This window comes from Hypanus sabinus, chromosome 2 (genome assembly GCF_030144855.1).
Source record: "Hypanus sabinus isolate sHypSab1 chromosome 2, sHypSab1.hap1, whole genome shotgun sequence".
Taxonomy (NCBI): Eukaryota; Metazoa; Chordata; class Chondrichthyes; order Myliobatiformes; family Dasyatidae; genus Hypanus; species Hypanus sabinus.
In genome coordinates, this window is record NC_082707.1 from 163,634,904 (window position 1) to 163,655,273 (window position 20,370).

At 40.2% G+C, this 20,370-nt stretch overlaps 1 protein-coding gene across 1 annotated transcript; it reads right to left on the reverse strand.

The window, feature by feature from the left end:
• Positions 1 to 7,411: 7,411 nt before the first annotated feature.
• On the reverse strand, positions 7,412 to 19,681 carry LOC132386045 (apoptosis regulatory protein Siva-like). The gene is made up of 4 exons (XM_059958337.1): positions 19,507 to 19,681; positions 14,561 to 14,782; positions 12,701 to 12,857; positions 7,412 to 9,628 (listed from the first exon to the last, which is right to left on the reverse strand). The coding sequence occupies exons 1-4, from the start codon at positions 19,622 to 19,624 to the stop codon at positions 9,580 to 9,582; spliced, it is 546 nt and encodes a 181-aa protein (XP_059814320.1). The 5' UTR covers positions 19,625 to 19,681; the 3' UTR covers positions 7,412 to 9,579.
• Positions 19,682 to 20,370: the final 689 nt, after the last annotated feature.

Below are 20,370 nucleotides of genomic sequence, written 5' to 3' on the forward strand. Positions count from 1 at the left end.
AAGATTAGGTATCTATACTTTGCTGTAGCAAATTAAATACTGCACATTGAAGTGTACAGACTGGTAGTCACTGGATTTAATAAAATCTAAAAACAAATACACAGTGATAGTATTAGTCAAATTCAATGAAAAGCTTGCAACAAGAAATGAATCTAGTTCAAAACTAATTATCAAATATATTGTGACATTGAATCATTTATTGCATGTTGAATTTTTTTTCAGAGAGCTGGAAAGAAACGTTCCTATCCTCATGGTAGTTGGGGAACTTGAACATCAAAAAAACCCAAATCAGAATCTGTTGGGCAGCTTTGGTCATTGGGCAGTTATGGTTGTTGGGCATTATGGTCATTGGGCAGTTATGGTTGTTGGGCAGTTACGGCTGTTGGACAATTATAGTTGTTGGACAGTTATATTCACCATCTGGAGCGCACTGTCCTCCAGGCTGAAACTCGTTTTGACAAGCAGGTTTACAAGTTTGATAATTCACCTCATGGAGGGATGCAGCTTCATTCCCCACCATGATTCAAACCTGGAACCCAATGGCAGGGGAAAAATAGCACAAAGGCACCTGTGCCCTCATGAATAGAGTATCAACATTGTAATAGTACTTTTTTTGTAATGACACTGCTTTCTTTTCATAATAAATACTGGAAGCTCATTAAGCTTAAGTAACCTAATTCTAATAAACCGCAGTCAGTCATTCTGCAAGCAACAATTTGCTGCAATCCACTTTTACAATCAATATGTTCTACTCCGTGCATTACTTTGCTGGTTTTCTGTGTCACGCCCATTAAGTACACAAAGTATCAGTCAACTTTGTTCTCTACTTGTGGGAAGCATTTATCAGATTGAGGAGTCAAGGGAGAACTATACACTGGTAGTATTGTTTGACTGATCTGAAGTTCATCAGCATCCCCGTGGTAAATGAGTGATGCGCATATTCACCTTGGTCAAAAAGGTCAGAGGCCTGAGATGACTTGCTGTGTTAGTACTCACTGAAACAAAACTGTCCCAGAGAATATACTGGGAACCAGCCATGTTTTCTTTCTTATGCAGAGACACAAAATATTTCATGGGTATACACATGTTCAGAAACTCTGCATAAAAGCAGTAGTGAATGACTGACAAGATTGAATCATTCTTTGTCTTGCAGAAGTGGGAACATGTGTCAGCTGTCACTGCATCTGCTAATAGTAGATGTGACAGGCTTCACCCCCTAAGCAACAGATTGCAGGTCCTAATTCTAAAAATCTTTGACTTTTATACGAAACAAGGGAATTTAAAATAGAGGGAACAAGCTACCATTTCTCCAAACAGTAGCACATTTAAGATAGGCAGCAAAGGTAAATTCTGTAACCTTTATTCAACTGTCTAGTGAATACTCTACCAGACATCTACACCAACAAAAACTTGCTTTAAAATGTCACACTAGCTTATAGGGATTTGGAAGCATTGTCCTGCATTTTCAGGTCAGATACATCTCTATTTTGGCAGAACTCACTTTAATATCTTCTATAAACACAAAAACAAATGACTCTTCTTTGAAAGGAGAGTCAATGAATCCCTTACACCCAATATGGTTTTAAATAATCCTGCCTTTACAAATATTTATTTCAAATAAGAATCAATGTCTTAAGAGCAAACCCAGTTGAAATAGAATATATTTACAAGAGGCTAATTTAAAAACTGTGATAGCTTTGGCTTGGCAGTTTTACAGTGCTTGTGATTGTTTTGTTACTCAGCCTGCTGCCTTGTGGCTACACTTTTTCAGGCTTAGATAAATTAATTTCCCTAAAACGTAAAAGAAAGAGACCAATTCCCTACTTTTCACTACATTTGTTAATGTTACTATGAATTACTCTTACAAAAAAATTGAACTTAGAGCAGCAGTTTTTTGCTGTGCTGTGGGAAATTACAAAACTTTTGTGTATTTTTATAGGGAAGGAACAATCAAAGCTGGCAGAGCACAAATGAAAATGGACACAAAGACTTGACTACAAATAAAAAATAGTCAAGAATAAGAAGCTACATTTATCCAGTGACCACGTGTTAAATATTGCATTTAAAGATGCAAGAATGGCAAGAGTAGAAACAAAGTGCTCAATAAATTAACTGTGCAATTTGGAAAGGATTAATATAAATGACTATCTCTGGCATCTTTCAAGGTTAGTTTTGGAAGGAATATGCAACAACAGAACAGCAGAAAGCAGAACAGGGGCCTTGCATGCTGCTGGAAAAAGAGTCGGATTTGGCAAGAAAAATAATTTAACATTTTTTCTTCAGATATCCTACATTTTACAGAAGCTGTCGGGCCCATCAATTATTTCCTGTAATTGATCGCAGCTTTCCAACATTCATGATATTTTGATCTTCTATTGAATTATACGCTGTAGATTTCAATGCAGTCAGATTTAGTCTCCACTTTTCATTTTCCCAAGATTTTATTCAGGTTGATGACTATTGATTTTAGGGACTTTTCAGAAAAAGATTTTGACTTGTAGTAAAACTCTTGGCGAGAGGTAGGTTAAGTAGTGAGCGACGTAGAGATTCAGGGAAGAAAATTCCAGAAATCAGGCTGAAGGTCTGAAGATCAGCCACAGTGAAGGAATTGGGGTTGCATCATGGGACAAATTGAAAGCAGATTTGAGGGCCAAGAAAAATTTTTGAATAAGCACTGCAATAAAGGCTAGCAAGGTAACACTTTAGGTGGTGAAAACATCTGAGAATAAATCAGAATTAGGATCTGAAAACTGGATGGAACTTTTTTGTGGAAATTCGAAAAACAGCTGGGAGTTTATAAATAGTTAATTCTAAAGGTAATAAACTGTGATACATAAGAACATAATAAATAGGAGTAGGAGCCGGCCAATCAAGCCTGCCCTGCCATTCAATAAGATCATGGCTGATCTGTCTGTAAACTCCGCTCCATCTACCTGTCTTTTCCCCATAACCCTTAATTCCTTTACTTTGTAAAAATCTATCTAACTGTATCTTAAATATATTTAGTGAAGAAGCCTCAACTGCTTCCCTGGGCAGAGAATTCCACAGATTCACCCCTCTCTGGGAAAAACAGTTTCTCCTCATCTCTGTCCTAAATCTTCTCTCCTGAATCTTGAGGCAATGTCCCCTAGTTCTTGTCTCACCTACCAATGGAAACAACTTTCCTACTTCTATCTTGTCTATCCTTTTCAAAATTTTGTATGTTTCTATAAGATCCCTTCTCATCCTTCTGAATTCAAGAGATTATAGTCACAGACTACTCAATCTCCCCTCATAAGTTAACCCCTTCTTCTCTGGAATCAACCTGGTGAACCTCCTCTGCATTGCAACAATACCATTTGAATTAAATGTGGGAGTAAACAGTCTTGGTGTTCGTGATATGGAGGCCGATCTCCAGTACACTTCAACAGAGAAATACACTAGGAATAAAGGTGTAACTGCAAAGCCAAAAATTGAACTAGTCCATTATTAAAGTTATGATAACCTAAATAACACTAATTTACTGACAGATCTTTTGGGTAAAATTGTGTCTACTAACTCAAGATAGAGTTGAAACCTGGACACCGCAGACAATTTGTACTGTAGGGTAGTTTAATAGGTGGAAATATATGCATAATTCACAACCACCGACATCGAGTTGATGTGTTCATTTTAAGAGGCTGGTCTGACGTGGTGACATAATGATGTGAAGATTTTCTGATAGCAATTTACGTTCTGTGTTTGGTGGAGAATAAAGGAGTGGTGTGGCTTCCTTAAACTTAAACGCCTCTGCCATTATACTTGTAAAAACTACATTGGCTCTAGGGTGATTTCAGAGTTATTCAACATGTCGGCCAACACAGTCGCCTTGAAACTGCCAGAGGTTTGCTGTTGTTCAAGCAGATGCCTAATTTGTGCTGTGGAAAATCTCACGGACAGCACCAGATACAACACCTGCCTGAACAGCGCAAGTATGGCATGCTGAAAGCTCACCTAATGCAGACTTCTAAACTATTGGAGTCGGAACACACCGAACAGTTGCTCTCCCTGCCTGGCCTGGGGGATGCTAGGCCTTCAGAGCTAATGGACCACGTACTGTCTCTCCTAGGAAATCACCTCCCTTGTTTTAGTTTTAAAGAACTCTTCATGCAGCAAATCCCCTGAGCAAATTTGCATAGCCCTAATACACCCATGAACGACTATAGGGAGTTTGCTAAAATGGGTGATAGTCTGTACTCAGCCGGGCAGAGGCGCACAGTTCCTCTCCTTTCCCTGCCTCAATAAGCCCGCTCAGCAGGGTCTCCAACACACATGCGCCTGTGGCTGCAAGACAGACATCGCCGGGTCTGTGCTTTTACCACTCTTGCTTTGGTACGAATGCCAGGAAGTACCAACCACATTGCAGTTCTGACAGTGCCAGTGCACTGGGATATCACAGGTTTGTGAACACCGTCGGTTCAGCTGCCAGGGTCGTCTACTGTTCATTATGGGCACCCTTTCAGGGCAACGCTTCTTGTGTGACACGGGTGCTCGAGTGAGTGTGCTGCCAACATCACCTATTGATCAGAAGGCAAAGAGTGATGAAACGTCACTGGAGGCCAACGATGGGAGCAGGATCTGGAGTCAAGGACACAATTGGTGACACACTGTGCTTCAGTGGGCATCATCATTAGACACGGAATTTCATCCTAGCTAAAGTGGTTAGACCTCTGCTCGGTACATATCTCCTGTGTGCCCTGTTGATTTATCTTAACTGCCGGCTTGTGGATGTCAAGGACTTTGGGCCGGTACCCTGCTTCCCAAGTGAGGTCTCCACAATGACTCTGTCAGGTGCACACACCACCACGTGAGTTTACTTGCCTGCTGAGTGAATTTCCAAACCTCACCCAGTGCACATTCTCCACTACAGACACAAAACATGGGCTGGAGCACCACCATTCCACAACTGACCTGCTGGTCCATGCCCACACATGTAGACTGGACTCAAAAAATCTGGCAACCACGAAGGCTGAGCTTGCCAACTGGAGAGGCTTGGCATTGTATTCCAATCAAATAGCCCCTGGGCTTTGCCCCTCCACATAGTCCCCAAGTCTAATGTTGGTTGCCACCCATGCAACGATTACTGATGCCTCAATGAAGTCACCACACAATTGTTACCAGATTCCACACATTCAATACTTTTTGACATGTTCAGCTGGAAAGTAAATAGTTGTCAGAGTTGATTTAGGGGCTACTATCAGATTCCTGTGTGCGCAGAAGACATTCCCAAAATGGCTGTGATAACCCCGTTTGGCCTCTGATTTTCTGTGCATGCTGTTTGGGCTGACTTTCCAAAGGTTGACGGATTCTGTACTAAAAGACATAGGTCTTTTTAATTTACCTGGATGCCATACTTGTCGCCAGTGCATCCAAATCCGAACGTGTATCACATTCCACACACTTTCTCAGAAAACACCACACACTACTAAAAAAGGTTTTTAGGTATGGTGAATTTCTGTCACCACTTCATTCTGCAAGCTGCTGTACAGTACCCTTAAAGGCAATGCCCCAAATTGCATGCTAGGCTGGTCAGCAGACGTGACCAGAGCATTTGATGACACCAAAGGAGCTCTCTCCATGTGACTCTTCTGCCACACCCGCTCCCTAGCCATTACTACTGAAGCTCGGTGCACAAAGTTGGTTGGAGGTGTGTGGCAGCCGCTTGCCTTCTTCAGCCGTGAGCTGTCCTGAAAGGAAGTACACATTTGTCTGTGAACTTCTCAGTCTCTATCTGGGTGTCTGCCATACTTGTTTCCTACTAGTGGGTTGCCATTTCACAGTGTTCATTGACCACAAATCCCTCATGCACGATGGCCAAAATATCAGATCCTTGGTCTGCATGGCAATAATGGAACCTGGCCTATATATATCAGAGTATTACCCACAAAATGCTGGAGGAACTATTTCCCAAAACTGAATAATACCATTGCTGATTGACTGGCTGTGAGGCATACGCTTTGGGGCCGGATGACTAAACTACAGTCCTAGAGGTGTAGGCTTACAGAACAGCAGTCATGGGCCTGCAGTGGGCTGACTGATAAATTCAGGGAAGCTGGAACTTCTCTCCTGTGCGATGCCTCAACCGGTCAACCTTGTTCCATAATACCTGCAAACCAGAGGTTTTTAACTCAATTCACAGCCTATTGCATCTGGGCCGGAAGGCTCATGGAAACTGATTGTACTAAGTTTGTGTGACACAACCTTAGAAAGGGTGCCAGTGTGCAAAAATTAACCATGTTTGGGCAACATTGGCACTTTTTGAGATCCTTGAGTAATAGAGTTGACCACACTAGCGTGGCCCTGCTTGGTCTTCTTCCCTCCTCCTGCAGATTCATACACTTACTTAGCATGGTGGCCTGAGGTCACCCCTCTAGCATCAGTGATGGCCAGACATAGCTCAGATGAGCATCAGCACCCCTTCCGATATTTCCTCTGACCACGGCCCCGAATTCACATCCGATCTCTGGCTTGCAATGGCCTAGAACCCATTAGGCTCTATCACACTATGGCATACCATCCACAGACAACAGCACATGAAAGCAGTTTCACTGCTCCTTAAAGGCTACTCAGAGCTTCCCTGATGAGTGAGTCTGACACAATCATCTGCTGTGGCTCAATGGCTTACAAAAAGGAAAAAAACAGTCCTTCCACAGCTGAATTAGTATATCAGGGGCCATTATGGGTGTCAGATGATTTTATCCTGATGCCATGTCTACCTGGCTAGCCTCTGTAAACCGATTTCATTTCCACCTCCTATCATGGTGTACAGCACTCTTGGGTTCCTGTTGATCTACATTCATTTTTATCTGCCATGATGCACACCAACATCTCTTCAGATTCATTGCTTCAGAACAGGAAAAAGTCTTGTCATAGATGGGAGGGGTAAATCTGGATGTATTTCATAAGATCACCTTAAACCAACACACTAAGATGTAGAGGATTCTACTAGCATGCCCTGGCATCATGACATGACCAAATGTCAACCCAACTCTGGCCTAGCCAGAGGGACCTGCTGTTATTCCACCCATGGAATGTAGGACCCAAGCCAGGCCTAATTCACACCCATTGAAATTTAAACTTTAAGAGGCTGTTCTGATGACATATCAGTTTAAAAAACCTTCATGTCGTGTTTGGTGGGGAATAAATGAGTTGTTTGTTTCTCTTACAACACCTCTGTTCATTTGCTAAAACCATTGTTTAACTTTATGTCAGCTTTCTTTGGGTGTGTGATTTACCCTTTCTTTACCCAAAAATGGAGGACAAGGGCTATTGTGGAATATAATATTGAGGTACTGGTTCAGTTTGTCATACTATAGAATGGATAATCTTCAAATAACTTGACAGGAACTTTATTACAAGTGGGCAGTGAGTAATCAATTGTACTCAAGAACTATTTGAAGTACAAGTCTGTAATTATCCTCAACATTTGCCAGTATAATAAAAGTGCTTTATTGAAATTTCAAATACAAATCCCCTTTAAAGCAGGGCTGCAATTGCAAAAGTCAAATCTATAGGTAAAAAGTGTTTATTAAAAGAATCTAAGAATTTTAAAAGCCAAATATTTTCAGTGCATAGATGTTTTCCAACTCGGTCATTTAGGACAGCAGACTTGAATATCAAGATTAAAAAACAGTAGGAAGTTCAAAAATTTGAAGTTTGACCTTAGTCTAAAATTGAGACTGTTGTTCCTTAATCTGCTACTTATATTTAACAAAATTAGTTTCCTACAATTGTACTGAATTCAGAGATCACGTTTCACAACAGATTGAATTTTTAGCTCATTTAAAGTGGCTTAGATGAATTAAATGTCCAACTTAAAATTACTTACAAAATAAATGTTAAATTTACATTTAAACACTAAAAGAGCTATTAATATGTTGCAACATTTCATCACTTTAAGTCTACAATTTTCAAATCTGCACATTTGATGAAATCAGCACTGGATCAAAGTCAAACTATTAGTAAAAACAGAGGCTTAAGTAGCCTTAATCCTGTTAAGAACTGATTATCTCCCAATCATATAGGTATGAGCAGCTTCACATGCAGATATTACCAAATAACCCCCCCACAAAAAAAATCTCAATTGAATTGCTATGGTTGCCAAATATCTTACATTCAGGTTAAAGGCATTAGTTTTGAACTAGTGTGTAGCAAATGATCATTGTTTGAAGCTCTAACTCAATTCGAGGTGTTACTTGTAGCTTACTACTACACTCTAGTGGCAAGAAAGTGCAGTTTGAGAAACCTGAATTGTTGAATCTCCTCACTTCTCACACTTGAGCAATTGTTTTCCCACTCAGATGCTACACCAATTCAAAGATAGAGTAAATTAGCTACAGATGTGGGCCAGCTGGGTTAAAAATGTTTTCACATCAACTAAAACAATTAATGTTGATAATTATTTCAAGTGGCATTTATATTTTCTAGTCAAGAAACAAATACCTGAACCAAGCAGGCACAAAGGTGGGAGAACAGTGCTGTTTACCATTAGGAACATTAGTCCCAACTCCATTGCTCTTTCTAAAGGAATGCATTTAGCACTTCAGCATCCATTCAAAATAAAAATCCTATTATTGACCATCCTTTTATAACACTGAGGCAGACTTAACCTGCAGGATACTTAACTGCAAAGAGTCATTACTCCATCTCCATAAACATGCCAAATGACCACAAAACCATGGCCTTAAGGCAGAATGCATGAGAAGTGGTTTTGCCAATTTGAAGTCAATTTCAGTACGATTCTAATTTCATTAAATTTCTGATTGACACTTGTAATAAGATGGACCGGAGAAAATCTTTGAAAGCAATGATGGTTTTGAAGCTCCATAAAGCAGGAGATGGCAGATTTGTGCTTGCATTGGAGGTGTGGGGGTGGAGTTAGATCTCATTCGAACAACTTGCTTTGTTTCCAGAGATTTGGTGATGCAGTCATTTTGTAAATTAAATAAAACTGAAGAATTTGGTGAGTACTTTGAATATTTCAATAGCTATCCAACACCCAGATGCACCTTGGTCAAATCCTTCCATTCTTCAGTAAGTAATTTCATCTGTTACAGCTGACTGAAACTGTACAAAAATTTGCTCAATCACCAATTGCACCTCTTGAAACTCACCAGGTCTGTAATTCACCCAAGCTCTTACACAATCAACTCAGTAATTCCATTTTTAAAATTATGAGCATTAATTGTCATAATATCCATTAAAACAGACAAGATCTGCAAAATGTCAGGAGTCAGTTTTTCTGCACAGCAACTTTGAACCTATTAGATCAGATCAGTAATTAGACTAATTACAGGGAAATACACATCTCAACCCATGCATTCTGCTGTATGCAAACACCAGCACTAAAGTAAAAGTTGATGAATTCTTTCCTTCATTAGTTAGAGAACAAGTGTGTACTTAACAGTAAAGTTTTTCAAACAGTTAAAAAAACTTATTATAAAATACAAAATTCAAACAGTATATTACAATGCAGAATTGCTTCCATTTGTACACAAGTAGAAATCACTTAATGTAAAAAATTCCCATACAAAAGTCCACAAATCTTCTGAAAGGTTGCTTTCATGAGACACAGTCATAGCAGAACACTTTGTCCTCAGCATCATTATAACTGAAAGTGGAGGAAAATTCAGTTAGTACAAGAGAAACATTCTCAGATTATTCAGTTTTGTTTTTGGCAGTCATGATATTTCACAACTAATTCACACCATTTGATTCTTAAATAGATATTGAAGCTTTGGACAGTACCTCTTTAATATATAGTATTTTTGTTTTTACACATTTAAAAAAAAATTCAATAAACAACTGATTTACTTATTTATTATGTTTTATTTTATTTATTGTTTTGTATGCAAGATTATGTATTTCATTGAACGGCTGCAAATTTCACGTCACATGCCGGTGATTCGGTGACCCGATTCTAATATAGTGCACTTCCTGAAAGTACTTGGCATCAGATCTAGAAGTAGCAAGTTATTGGTAGCATTTACTCAACAGGTTGAAGTATATGCTATGAGGCAAGAAAAGTTAAACTGGAGAGTTCTGTATGTTCAGTAGCTAATCCTAAAGCAGTCATGGAAAAGGCAGGCCTCAACTTCAACCTTCAATCTACTCAAAGCTTAATGCAAATTTCAGCAAAGAAAAACTAGTGTCACCCTGTTTCAACATTGGACTTAATCTGGAGACCAGTAGCAGAACTGTCTTGGCTTGCTAAATGATCAGTCCTCATTCATATGAACGGGATTCCTAGTTTGCTGAAGACTATAGACTTAGCAGAATTAGGCCATCCAACACATCAATTCTGCTCTGCCATTTCATTATGGCTGATCCAGTTCCCTCTCAACTTCATTCTGCTCGCAATTTTTCCAATGTGAACTATCAAACCCCACCTTACCCAATGACCTGGCCTCTACAGCCATCTCTGGCCGCAAATTCCACAAATTCATCAGCCACTGGGCTAAGAAATTTCTCATTTATTCTAAATTCTCAAGTTCTGCCCTCTTTCGGAAACATTCTCTCCACATCCACTATCTATGCGTTTCAATATTTGACGGGTTTCAATGAGATCCACCACTCCTAAATTCCAGCCCACAGCCAAACACTTTATATGATACACCTTTCATTCCTGGAATCATTTATTAACTCCCTTTGAATCCTCCCTACTCTTTTAAATTAAGAGCTCACAATACTCCAAGTGAGGCCTTGCCAGGGCCATAAAGCTTCAGCATTACATCCATTTTTAGTCTTCTCAATGAATGCCAAAATTGCATTTGCTTCTTCACCACTGGCAACCTGCAAGTTAACCTTTACTGATGCCTGCAAAAGGACTCCAAGTCCCCGAGTTTTGAATTTTCTCCATGTTCAGAATATAGACTGCTTTTGTTCATTCTACCAAAGTGCATGATCATACATGTCCCAACAATGTATTCCATCAGGTATTTCTTTGCCCATTCTCCAAGTCCTTCTCAAGCCTCTGCTACCTCAACACTAGCTGCCCCTCCACCCATTTCATATCATCCACAAACTTGGCCACAAAGCCGTCAATTCCATCATCCAAACATTGACAAACAAGCAGTACCAACACAGACCTCTGCTGAACACCACAAATCACTGTCAGCCAATTACAAAAGACTCATTTTATCCCCCTTCTTTGCTTCCTGCCAATCAGCCAATGTTCTATATGCTAGCACCTTTCTTGTAATACCATGGGCTCTTATCTTGCTAATCAGCCTCACGCGGCACATTGTCAAAGGCCTTTTGAAAACCCAGGTTCACAACATCCAACAATTTTTCATCTATCCTGCTTGTTATTTTCTCAAAAGAATTACAAGAGATTTGTCAAGCAAGATTCTCCCTTGAGGAAACCTTACTGACTCAGGCTTATTTTAATGTGCCTCCAAGTACCCTGAAATCTCAGCCTTAATAATTGGATCTTCCCAACTAGCAAGTTCAGACTAAGTTGCCTCTTGCATCTTCCTTCTGCCTCCCTCCCTCGTGAAGGATGGAGTGACATTTGCAATTTTCTAGTCTTCTAGAATCTAGTGATTCTTTAAAGATCATTACTAATATCTCCACAATCTCTTCAGCTTTCCCCTTTCAGAACACTGGGGGAAGAGTCCACTTGGATTAGGTGACATATCTACCTTCAGACTTTTCAGCTTCCCAAGAACCATCTTCCTAGCAAGAGCAACTTCTGTCCTGACTCATACTGCTAGTCTTCCAGTGAAGAATGATGCAAAAAAACTTAGTTCATCTGCCACTTAGTGGTCACCCATTACATCTAGAGTGTTATTTTCCAGTGGTCCAATTATCCACTCTTATCCCTATATATCTGAAGAAACTTTGTAGTGTTAGAAACATTGTACCAATGACATGGGTAGCCAATATGTACCAAGATTTCTGGCTGCTCACCCTCCCCCTTTAGAATGCCATGGACCCAATCTGAGGCGTATGATTCTAGCATCTGGGTGCCTCTATTGCGTCCACAGAGTCTTGTGTTTAGTCAAACCATGGAATCCCCCATCACTTCTGCGGTCTTTTCCCCCTTCCCTTCAGGGAAAGACAGCACCTGACACCTAGTCATGGAGGATCCCCGCAGTAGGTCATTTGAGGAGAATGGACACAAGGCTATTATGCACTGGCTGCCCATCTCTTTTCCCTCTAACAGAGACCCAGGTACCTGCAGCCTGCAACCTTGTCACTCCAAGTCAAAAAAACTTTAACTTCATATCATGATACATCTAAATGCAAAGCTTTAACAGAAGGGAAGGTTCTTCCTGCTGAACAGTATTTGATTCATGCAGGCAGGGGAGGCAGATGGAAAGAGCCCTCAGCACGAAATTGCCCAAGGGGTTTTGCCACTGTGGCCTAACAAGTGCAGTGGGAGATCATTCCATTTTTCCTTAGGCAGAGCCCACTGACAATATGCACCCACTCAACTGCAGCTATTTTGGCATATAGACCAGCAAATCAACAGCTAGCTACAGAAGCAATAAATGCAAAATTTATCTTCCAAACAATTATATCAAAATATGGGAACAGGATCTAACATCAGTAAATTTAAAAGTCTGGTCAAGCTATTAAATATTGAGTTTCCTGGTTTCAAGTTGGAGCATATAGATTGTAATCTGTAAAGTTTACAACAAAGCAGAAGCCAAGTACAAAAAACAAAAACATTACTCACTCTGCAACTGAACATATTGAACAGAAATTCTTTGTGCAGTGATCACACACTTTGATGCAATCCTGGCATAGTAAGTGGTCACACCGTGAACAAGGTTTCTTGAAATTGGACGGCTTCAGACAGATAAAGCAGTTTGTAACTGCTGCCTTGATGGATGCTATATGAACAAAAATCAGTAATTTAGACCAAAACAAATAACCATTCCCAATTAAAGCTGTGAAAGACTGAAAAACCAGTCTTCATTTTGGCAGGAATAAAAACATTTTGTTGCCATTTGAAATACAGAAATAAAATTGATTTTGTCTGAAAAACATCTATGGTTAGACATCATTCTAAATATGCAAAGATAAAAGCTCAATCATTCCTCCCAAATACAAGCTCATTAAGTCACATCTGTGATTTTTTTTTGGAGGTTGGGATGAAGGGCTAAGATTTAAAACTCAATCAACAACCCAATTAAAAAAACATTTTGGTCTGAAAAGCTACATTGTTTGGAACTTTTCCTATGCATTTTAAACTGATGGACTGCATGTCCATCAAAACTAGCTGGTGATGTTGTGGCGTCCACACCGGACTTCAAAACAAGTGGTCTCGGGTACGTATCCAGCTGGTTCCTTGCATGCTTTCCACCATCTAGGTTGAGCGTAAAGCTAGCATCCTGGTCTCAAATAGTAAACACTAAAGAAACAGCAACATTGCCACCTGATGCACTAAAAGGCACGGGAAGGAACTACAATGTGCATCAAAATAATACATTAAATCAGCAAGGACTGCTGGGCCTGTTGCCACACTTCCAGTGCCAACATAGTATGCCCATAACTCATTCACCCTATCTGTAGACCTTTGGAATTGGGAGGAAACCCATACTATCAGAATGCACAAACTCCTCACTGACAGCAGGAATTGAATGTGATTTTACAGATAGATCTGTCACAGCATTCTGTGCCCCCTCAATAGTAATCACTGAAGTATTGGCATTACCACTAAAAGATAGTAGTAAAAGGTGATGGAAAATAAAAACACTGAGTAATTATAGCAGCACAATCACCACCCATCCAGAAATGTTTAATAGCAAGCAACTTCATGAGAACACCACCCAGACCCTAGGAACTTGCTCTACCACACTCCCTTCCAAAAATGTCAGTATGAATCAACTAGAAATAATTTCCACAGCAGTACAAGAACTGACATTAATTATACCACAATATTTCAGTTTATGATTTCTTAAAAAGCATGACCAAGTACTGTTGACTGTCTGAATTCTTCAGATTATCAGATGTTGAGCTTCAAACTAGTTTAACTCATGAATGTACAATAAATGCACATCCATCTTGTACAACCATCTGAAATGCAGACAAAGCCAGACTGGCCAATTTCACCCAAGTCTGTTCCTCAGTTGCCCATACTATTATGCTCTTCTCTCAGACATTCCAAAGAGGTCTGCCTCACTTGAGGATCAATTCCATTTGCCCATGCTGTCATTTTATCAACTGGTCAATGCCCACAGGGCTACCTTCACTAATACCCATTTTCAGAACTTCCAAGCACATGTTAAACATTGCAGGGATAATGCTAGTGATCTTTAAAACAGTTATCTACTTATTTGTGTAAAACGTCATTTAGAGAGAACTTACAGCAATACTATACAGGTGCCAACCTCATGTTCAAATGCTATAGCTGACCTTGGACAAAATCCTCTGACACAGGTCACTGCATACATTGGAAATTTTGACTTAAATACCGAAGTTTTCTGCTATACAAACAATGACTTCAGCCAATTCGTATGCTCCAGTAACTAGATTAAGACCCCAATAAAATGTAAAAACACCCCAACGTGTAAATTAAATCATGTAAACTTACATTTTTGCAGATATGATAAACCCCTTAGAAGTTGTCCATTTTGTCCTAGAAATGTCTGCCCTTGGAGGAAGTCATGATCACTGTTACAAATACTTTCAGGTTCCTTCATGTAGTTATTCTCAACAAGTATGGGGTCCAGTGTATATTTTTCATCCAAGTTACTAGTCCATAAATCTCCCATAAAGGACTGGGCTCCATTGAACAGCAAGGTCTTGGTTTTCTCTGGAAGTAAAAGTTAGGACATTAAGTTCAATTTCAAGTAAATACAAAACAGCTACTCAGTTATCAAAAAGATTTAGCTGTCATTTTAACATTTTTTCATGTAGGAAGCAGGCCAGGCACAATTTCCATACAAGCTCAATCACAATTGTATCCAGATATGAATTAAGCAATGTTTGTGAAACTTCTAACCAGTACATCACAAGTACATCATTAGGCCAGGGTTTTCATTATTAAATGTAGTAGTGATTTGTTTGAAAGGCAAATTCAAGCACTGTTGATAGTGAGGAGAATATTTTTAAAGGGTGAAAGGAATAATGATGAGCTGCCGGGAATTTAGCAGTCTCTGGAACAACCTAAAGAAAATGCCAGAAGCCATTATGGGCTGTTCAATTACGAGGGGGTGGAGATGCTAGGAAAATCATGAAATGAGCACATGGCAAGACAATATGGGGCTGTTGCTCAAAAAGTCAATACACATTGGAAGATGTGTAGGAAGAATGGAATACATTAAGAACCGAAAAAGGCCTTTTCAGGCCATGGGAATGAGCTCAGTCCTCTGCTCGCTCTCTATACCCATGACTGTGGCTTGGCATAGCTCAAATGCCATCTATAAATTTGCTGATATACAACCAGTGTTGGCAGAATTTCAGATAGTGACAAAAGGGCATACAGGAGCAAGATATACTTGTTAGTTGAGTGGTGTCGCAGTAACAACCTTGCTCGCAAGGTCAGCAAGACCAAAGAACTGATTGTGGACTTCAGGAATTATAAGACGAGGAAACAAATCAATCCTCAGAGGAATCAGAAGTACAGAGTGAGCAATTTCAAGTACCTGGGTGTCCATATCAGAGGACCCAATCTGGATGCAACATATAGATGCAGCTATAAAGGGGGCAAGACAGCCGCTATATTTCATTACGAGTTTGAGGAGATTTCATTTTTCAGCTACAACAAACATCTACAAGTGGAGAGCATTCTGACAGGCTGTATCACTGTCTTGTGGGGAGGGGTGGGGGCTACTGCACAAGATTGAAATAATTCTTATTCTGAATTTTCATGATATATCAATAAAATTCTTAATTATAAGTTTTGGAATTTAAAGCATATTCACCATATGTGTACAAAGATGGAGTCACAAATTAAGTGGTACAAATTGATAGCTGTAATTGTAGAAGCACTGATATTTTATACTGTCATGGATGGCAGAAGACAGAAGATTTCACTGCATTTGTTCCAGAACACCAAGTCTTTCTGGATATGAAGCAAAATTCTAGGATATAATCCACGAACTGCACTGAATTTCAGAAGTACTGGTCAAGCCTAGAAGAGGGCATTTGTTTTAAGAAACAGACTGGAATACATGAATGTATTCTGATAGTATTTTGCTCCAAAAATAATGGCAGTATAAAGGATGCACACAAGGATAAAGGATATCACACAAGCAGCTCAGAGGTGCACACCAAGCATAACTAAAGAGCAATAATCTTCCAGGAACTAGTAAAAGTGTCTGCTTACACTTCAACTGGGAAGTCCTGGTCTACTTAAACATTTTGAAATTCATTATTCATTCCTCAAAACTAATTTGAAAACCCGGCTCACTTTATTAAGGATGCTACATAATCTGAACTACTCACTAGAATCTGGCAGGTACGACCAAGGTTATTAGGACGTTTTTCCTTGGAGGGTAGATAAAATTGCATTCTGCCTTTGTGATAGTGAAGTGCAGAGTAACATTACAAGAAACAAGCATAAACTGACAACAGTGCAAGAACAGTTTAATTCAGTGGTCAAAGCACAATCCGAAAAAGAGAAGCTTGTTGTTAGAATCTAATAAAAAGCATCTGAAGAAGTGATATACTCAAATTCACTTTGTACGGAGGTTGATTGAAAGCAATAAGAATCATGCACTTGGGTGTGCAGTACTATTTTATTACAAGATGTAGCAACTTCTCCATTTAATGGTTTCAGTAAATGGAAGAGCAAGGTAGTTTTTTTTATAAGACCATATGAAATAGGAGCAGAATTAGGCCACTTTGCCCATCAAGTCTGCCTGCCTCTTCATGGTGATTAATTTCCCCTCAGGCCCAATAAACTGCTTTCTCCCTGTATCCCTTCATGCCCTGACTAATCAAGAATCTCAACCTCTGCCTTAGATATACCCAAAGACTTGACCTCTGTTGACACCAACGGCAACAATCTCCACAGATTCACCACCCTTTGGCTAAAGAAATTCCTTATGTTGTCAAAAGATGTTCCTCTATTGAGGCTGTGCCCTCTGGTCTCCTCCGCCATCGGAAACATCCTCTCCACACCCACTTTCAAAATCTGATAGTTTCAAGAGGTCACCCCCATTCTTCTGAATTCCAGTGAGTAGAGGCCCAGAGCCATCAAGCACATCTTGTATGACAAGCCTTTCAATCCTGAAATGGTGCAACAGAAATTTATGGACAGCTTCTGTATGTTAGGAACCTAATTAAATATTAGTATTATGATTTAGAGCACAAATAGTTAATCTCTAGTTGAGTCTTTTTGAGAAGTAACATTAAGTTCTGTACAAAAAAAACTGAAAGTAATTATTCAATCTATGACCACGAGTTGGATATGGTAGTCCAGGGCTTCCTAACCTGAGATCCGCAGATCTCTCGCTTAACAGTATTGGTCGATAACAAAAAAGGTTTGGATGCCGTGCGGTGGACTGAGGAAGCACACAGGATGGTTGAGTGGTATCGACCATCTTGCATTCAATATCAGCAAGACTAAGGAATTGTTCCTCATGGAATGAAGCGTGCAGTAGAAAGGGTCAGCAGATTCAAACTCTTGGGTGTCAACAGTTTTAAAGATCTACCCTGTGCCCAACATACTTGTGCTAGATGAAGGCAACGGCCAACAGCTCTACTTCATTCAAATTTTAAGATTTGCAAATATCTATAGATGTACAGTGGTGAGCGGTCTTACTTTCTGCATCACAGCCTGGGAATGGAGCCTCAAATGAACTGGATTGCAGGAGGGCTGTAGACTCAAATCAGATGAAGAATAGACAAACAGCATGGACAGCAGCCAAATGCAGGATTGAACTGTGTTTTCTGACATTGCCAAGCAGCAGTCCTACAGGCTGTACCACTCTGCTGCCCTGTAATTCCAGGGCCTTTGATATCCTTAAATTCAGATTTGTTACTAAAGAATGAAATTTAATTATATTGCAGTTATGTGAAAGCAGCAATCAACTACCTGTATATTTAAAAACTTCAGTTACTATTCTGACCTTAAAGATTCAAAGACAAATCACAAGTATTGTTATTAAAAACATAGCTGTAACTAAAGCACAAGATACCCAAACATTTCATCATCCCTCAAAAGCTAAAGCAACTACACTTAATACAATTCTAACTCTCAAGATTACCAATGAATTACAATGTTATGCCACAGAAGTTCAGGCAGTGAGGAATCTCAGTGTTATACCCAAGTGAAATACTGACCCAAGTTGATAGAGTGGTGATAAAAACCCAACTGGGTTCGTGGCAAGAATCTCAGGATTTCCATACACATGTGGATCAGCTTAGAAATCCAGGAAAAATTCTCACCAATTAGGCTCCAACATTAGATTAATCTCATTGCAAAAGTGATGGACTTAAGCAAAATTAATCTATTTCTGCATAATGGATCCATATAGGATTCAGTTTAAGGTACAATAGGTACTGATAGCTAAACAGGATACACTGCTGAGTTTGATCAATTAAAATATTATTCCAATTTTACCCCAACAAATAAGGATCTTTAGCATTTCACATTTTGAAACAATTGCAAGTTGTTTAATATTTTGGGACTAACAAAATGTAGGAGGGGGAATAGGAATAGGCTTGACAACAGAATTTTCATGTCATTATTTAGAACTTAATGCACTGGAACTTCAAATTAAAGAAGATGACAGCTTTTTAAAAAAAGCCAGTTACAAGTGGCATCAACTTTCCGGACCTTAAAAAAATCAGCACAATATTACTTAGCTCGTCAGCATATCGGACCCCATACCCACAGCGCTCTTAATGCGTTACTTCACAGATAACTCCCAAATGACACCTTCACAATTGCAACCATCAGTAATAGTAGGGCCTGGACTGGGGAGCATGCCTTATGAGAACAGATTGAGTGAACTCGGCCTTTTCTCCTTGGAGAAAAGGAGGATGAGAGGTGACCTGATAGAGGTGTAGAAGATGTGAGGCATTGATTGTGTGGATAGTCAGAGGCTTTTTCCCAGGGCTGAAATGGTTGCCACAAGAGGACACAGGTTTAAGGTGCTGGGGAATAGGTACAGAGGGGATGTCAGGGGTAAGTTTATTTTTTACTCAGAGAGAGGTGAGTGCGTGGAATGGGCTGCCGGCAACGGTGATGTAGGAAGATACGACACGGTCTTTTAAGACTTTTGGATAGGTACATGGAGCTTAGTAAAATAGAGGGCTATAGGTAAGCCTAGCAATTTCTATGGTAGGGACATGTTCAGCACAACTTTGCCGTAGGTTTTTTAAGACCTTTCATTGCTAATAAAGCACAAAAATGCTCCTAAATGCCCCACTTTCTGGAATGCAACTTGTGCGGAGTTAGCAGACCGCCCTTCTACAAGTAACCCCACCCGCAGACCGAGAGCACCTCAGTGAGCAGCTTCCAGGAGACTGCTGGCGACCTGGTGCAAGGCCGGAGCGGCCCCGGCCTCCATAAGGCGAGTCACTCACCATACACTTCCCGCTTGTACTTCTCCCCGAGCACGCCTTCACTCAGCTCCCTCTGGGTCACGTAGACTTTCCACTGGAGCGGCGCCATGTCCCCGAACGGGCTGGCTCGCTTCGTCATACTCGCCCAGACCGAGCGGCCGCTTCCCGCGCCAAACGTGACCTTTCACACGCAAACGCAGGCCATTTAAAGAGCGGGGCCACGTGACCACAGGGCGCCGTGAGTGAGGGGGCGGGGTCTGCCCGGTTGCCCCGCCCACCCGGCCCCTCCTCCAGTGACAATGTTTACATTGCCAATTGTTGCTCTTCCGGATGAAATAAGCCTAGTCCACTGTACAAGTCTTCTGAAGAGGTAAATTATTAACTGCTTTAGAAAATACAATTTGGGTATTATTCCAAACGACGTGTAGTAGGAAACCGGGAACCAAACAATGAAGGTTCTCGGCCAGAAACGTCGCCTCCATAGATGCTGCCTGACTTGCTGAGTTACCCCAGCTTTTTGTGAGCGTTGCTCAATATTTGCAGCATCTGCAGACTCCCTGGTGTTAGTAGGTATTACATAGTCAGAAGGAGGTAAGATAGATTAATTGTTTCCTATAGTTTGTTGAATGATACAGAATAGGGCAAATTCATGACTCCCATTCCCTCGCGAAACCTTGAAAAGGCACCATGCAAAGAAGAATTTAAGAGACTTACGTAGACTGAGCGTTTAGAACTATCTTCTAGATTTGGTGACTACCATCCAAAATTATATTGGATGAGTGGAGTGCACACAGAGGTAAAATAACATGGGAATGGGAAGGTACATATGAGTAAGATTATCTTCTCACCTGGAACAGTGGGGCCATTTTCAAATTATCAAAATTA

What these genes read in the sequence shown, in the direction of transcription:
- LOC132386045 (XM_059958337.1), bottom strand. Translation starts at nt 19,624, where the DNA reads ATGACGAAGCGAGCCAGCCCGTTCGGGGACATGGCGCCGCTCCAGTGG. An exon ending in GTACAAGCGGGAAGTGTATG is followed by an intron (nt 14,783 to 19,506) that starts GTGAGTGACTCG and finishes TTTTACTTCCAG; the next exon opens with AGAAAACCAAGACCTTGCTG. An exon ending in TCAATATGTTCAGTTGCAGA is followed by an intron (nt 9,629 to 12,700) that starts GTGAGTAATGTT and finishes CTCCACTTTCAG; the next exon opens with TTATAATGATGCTGAGGACA.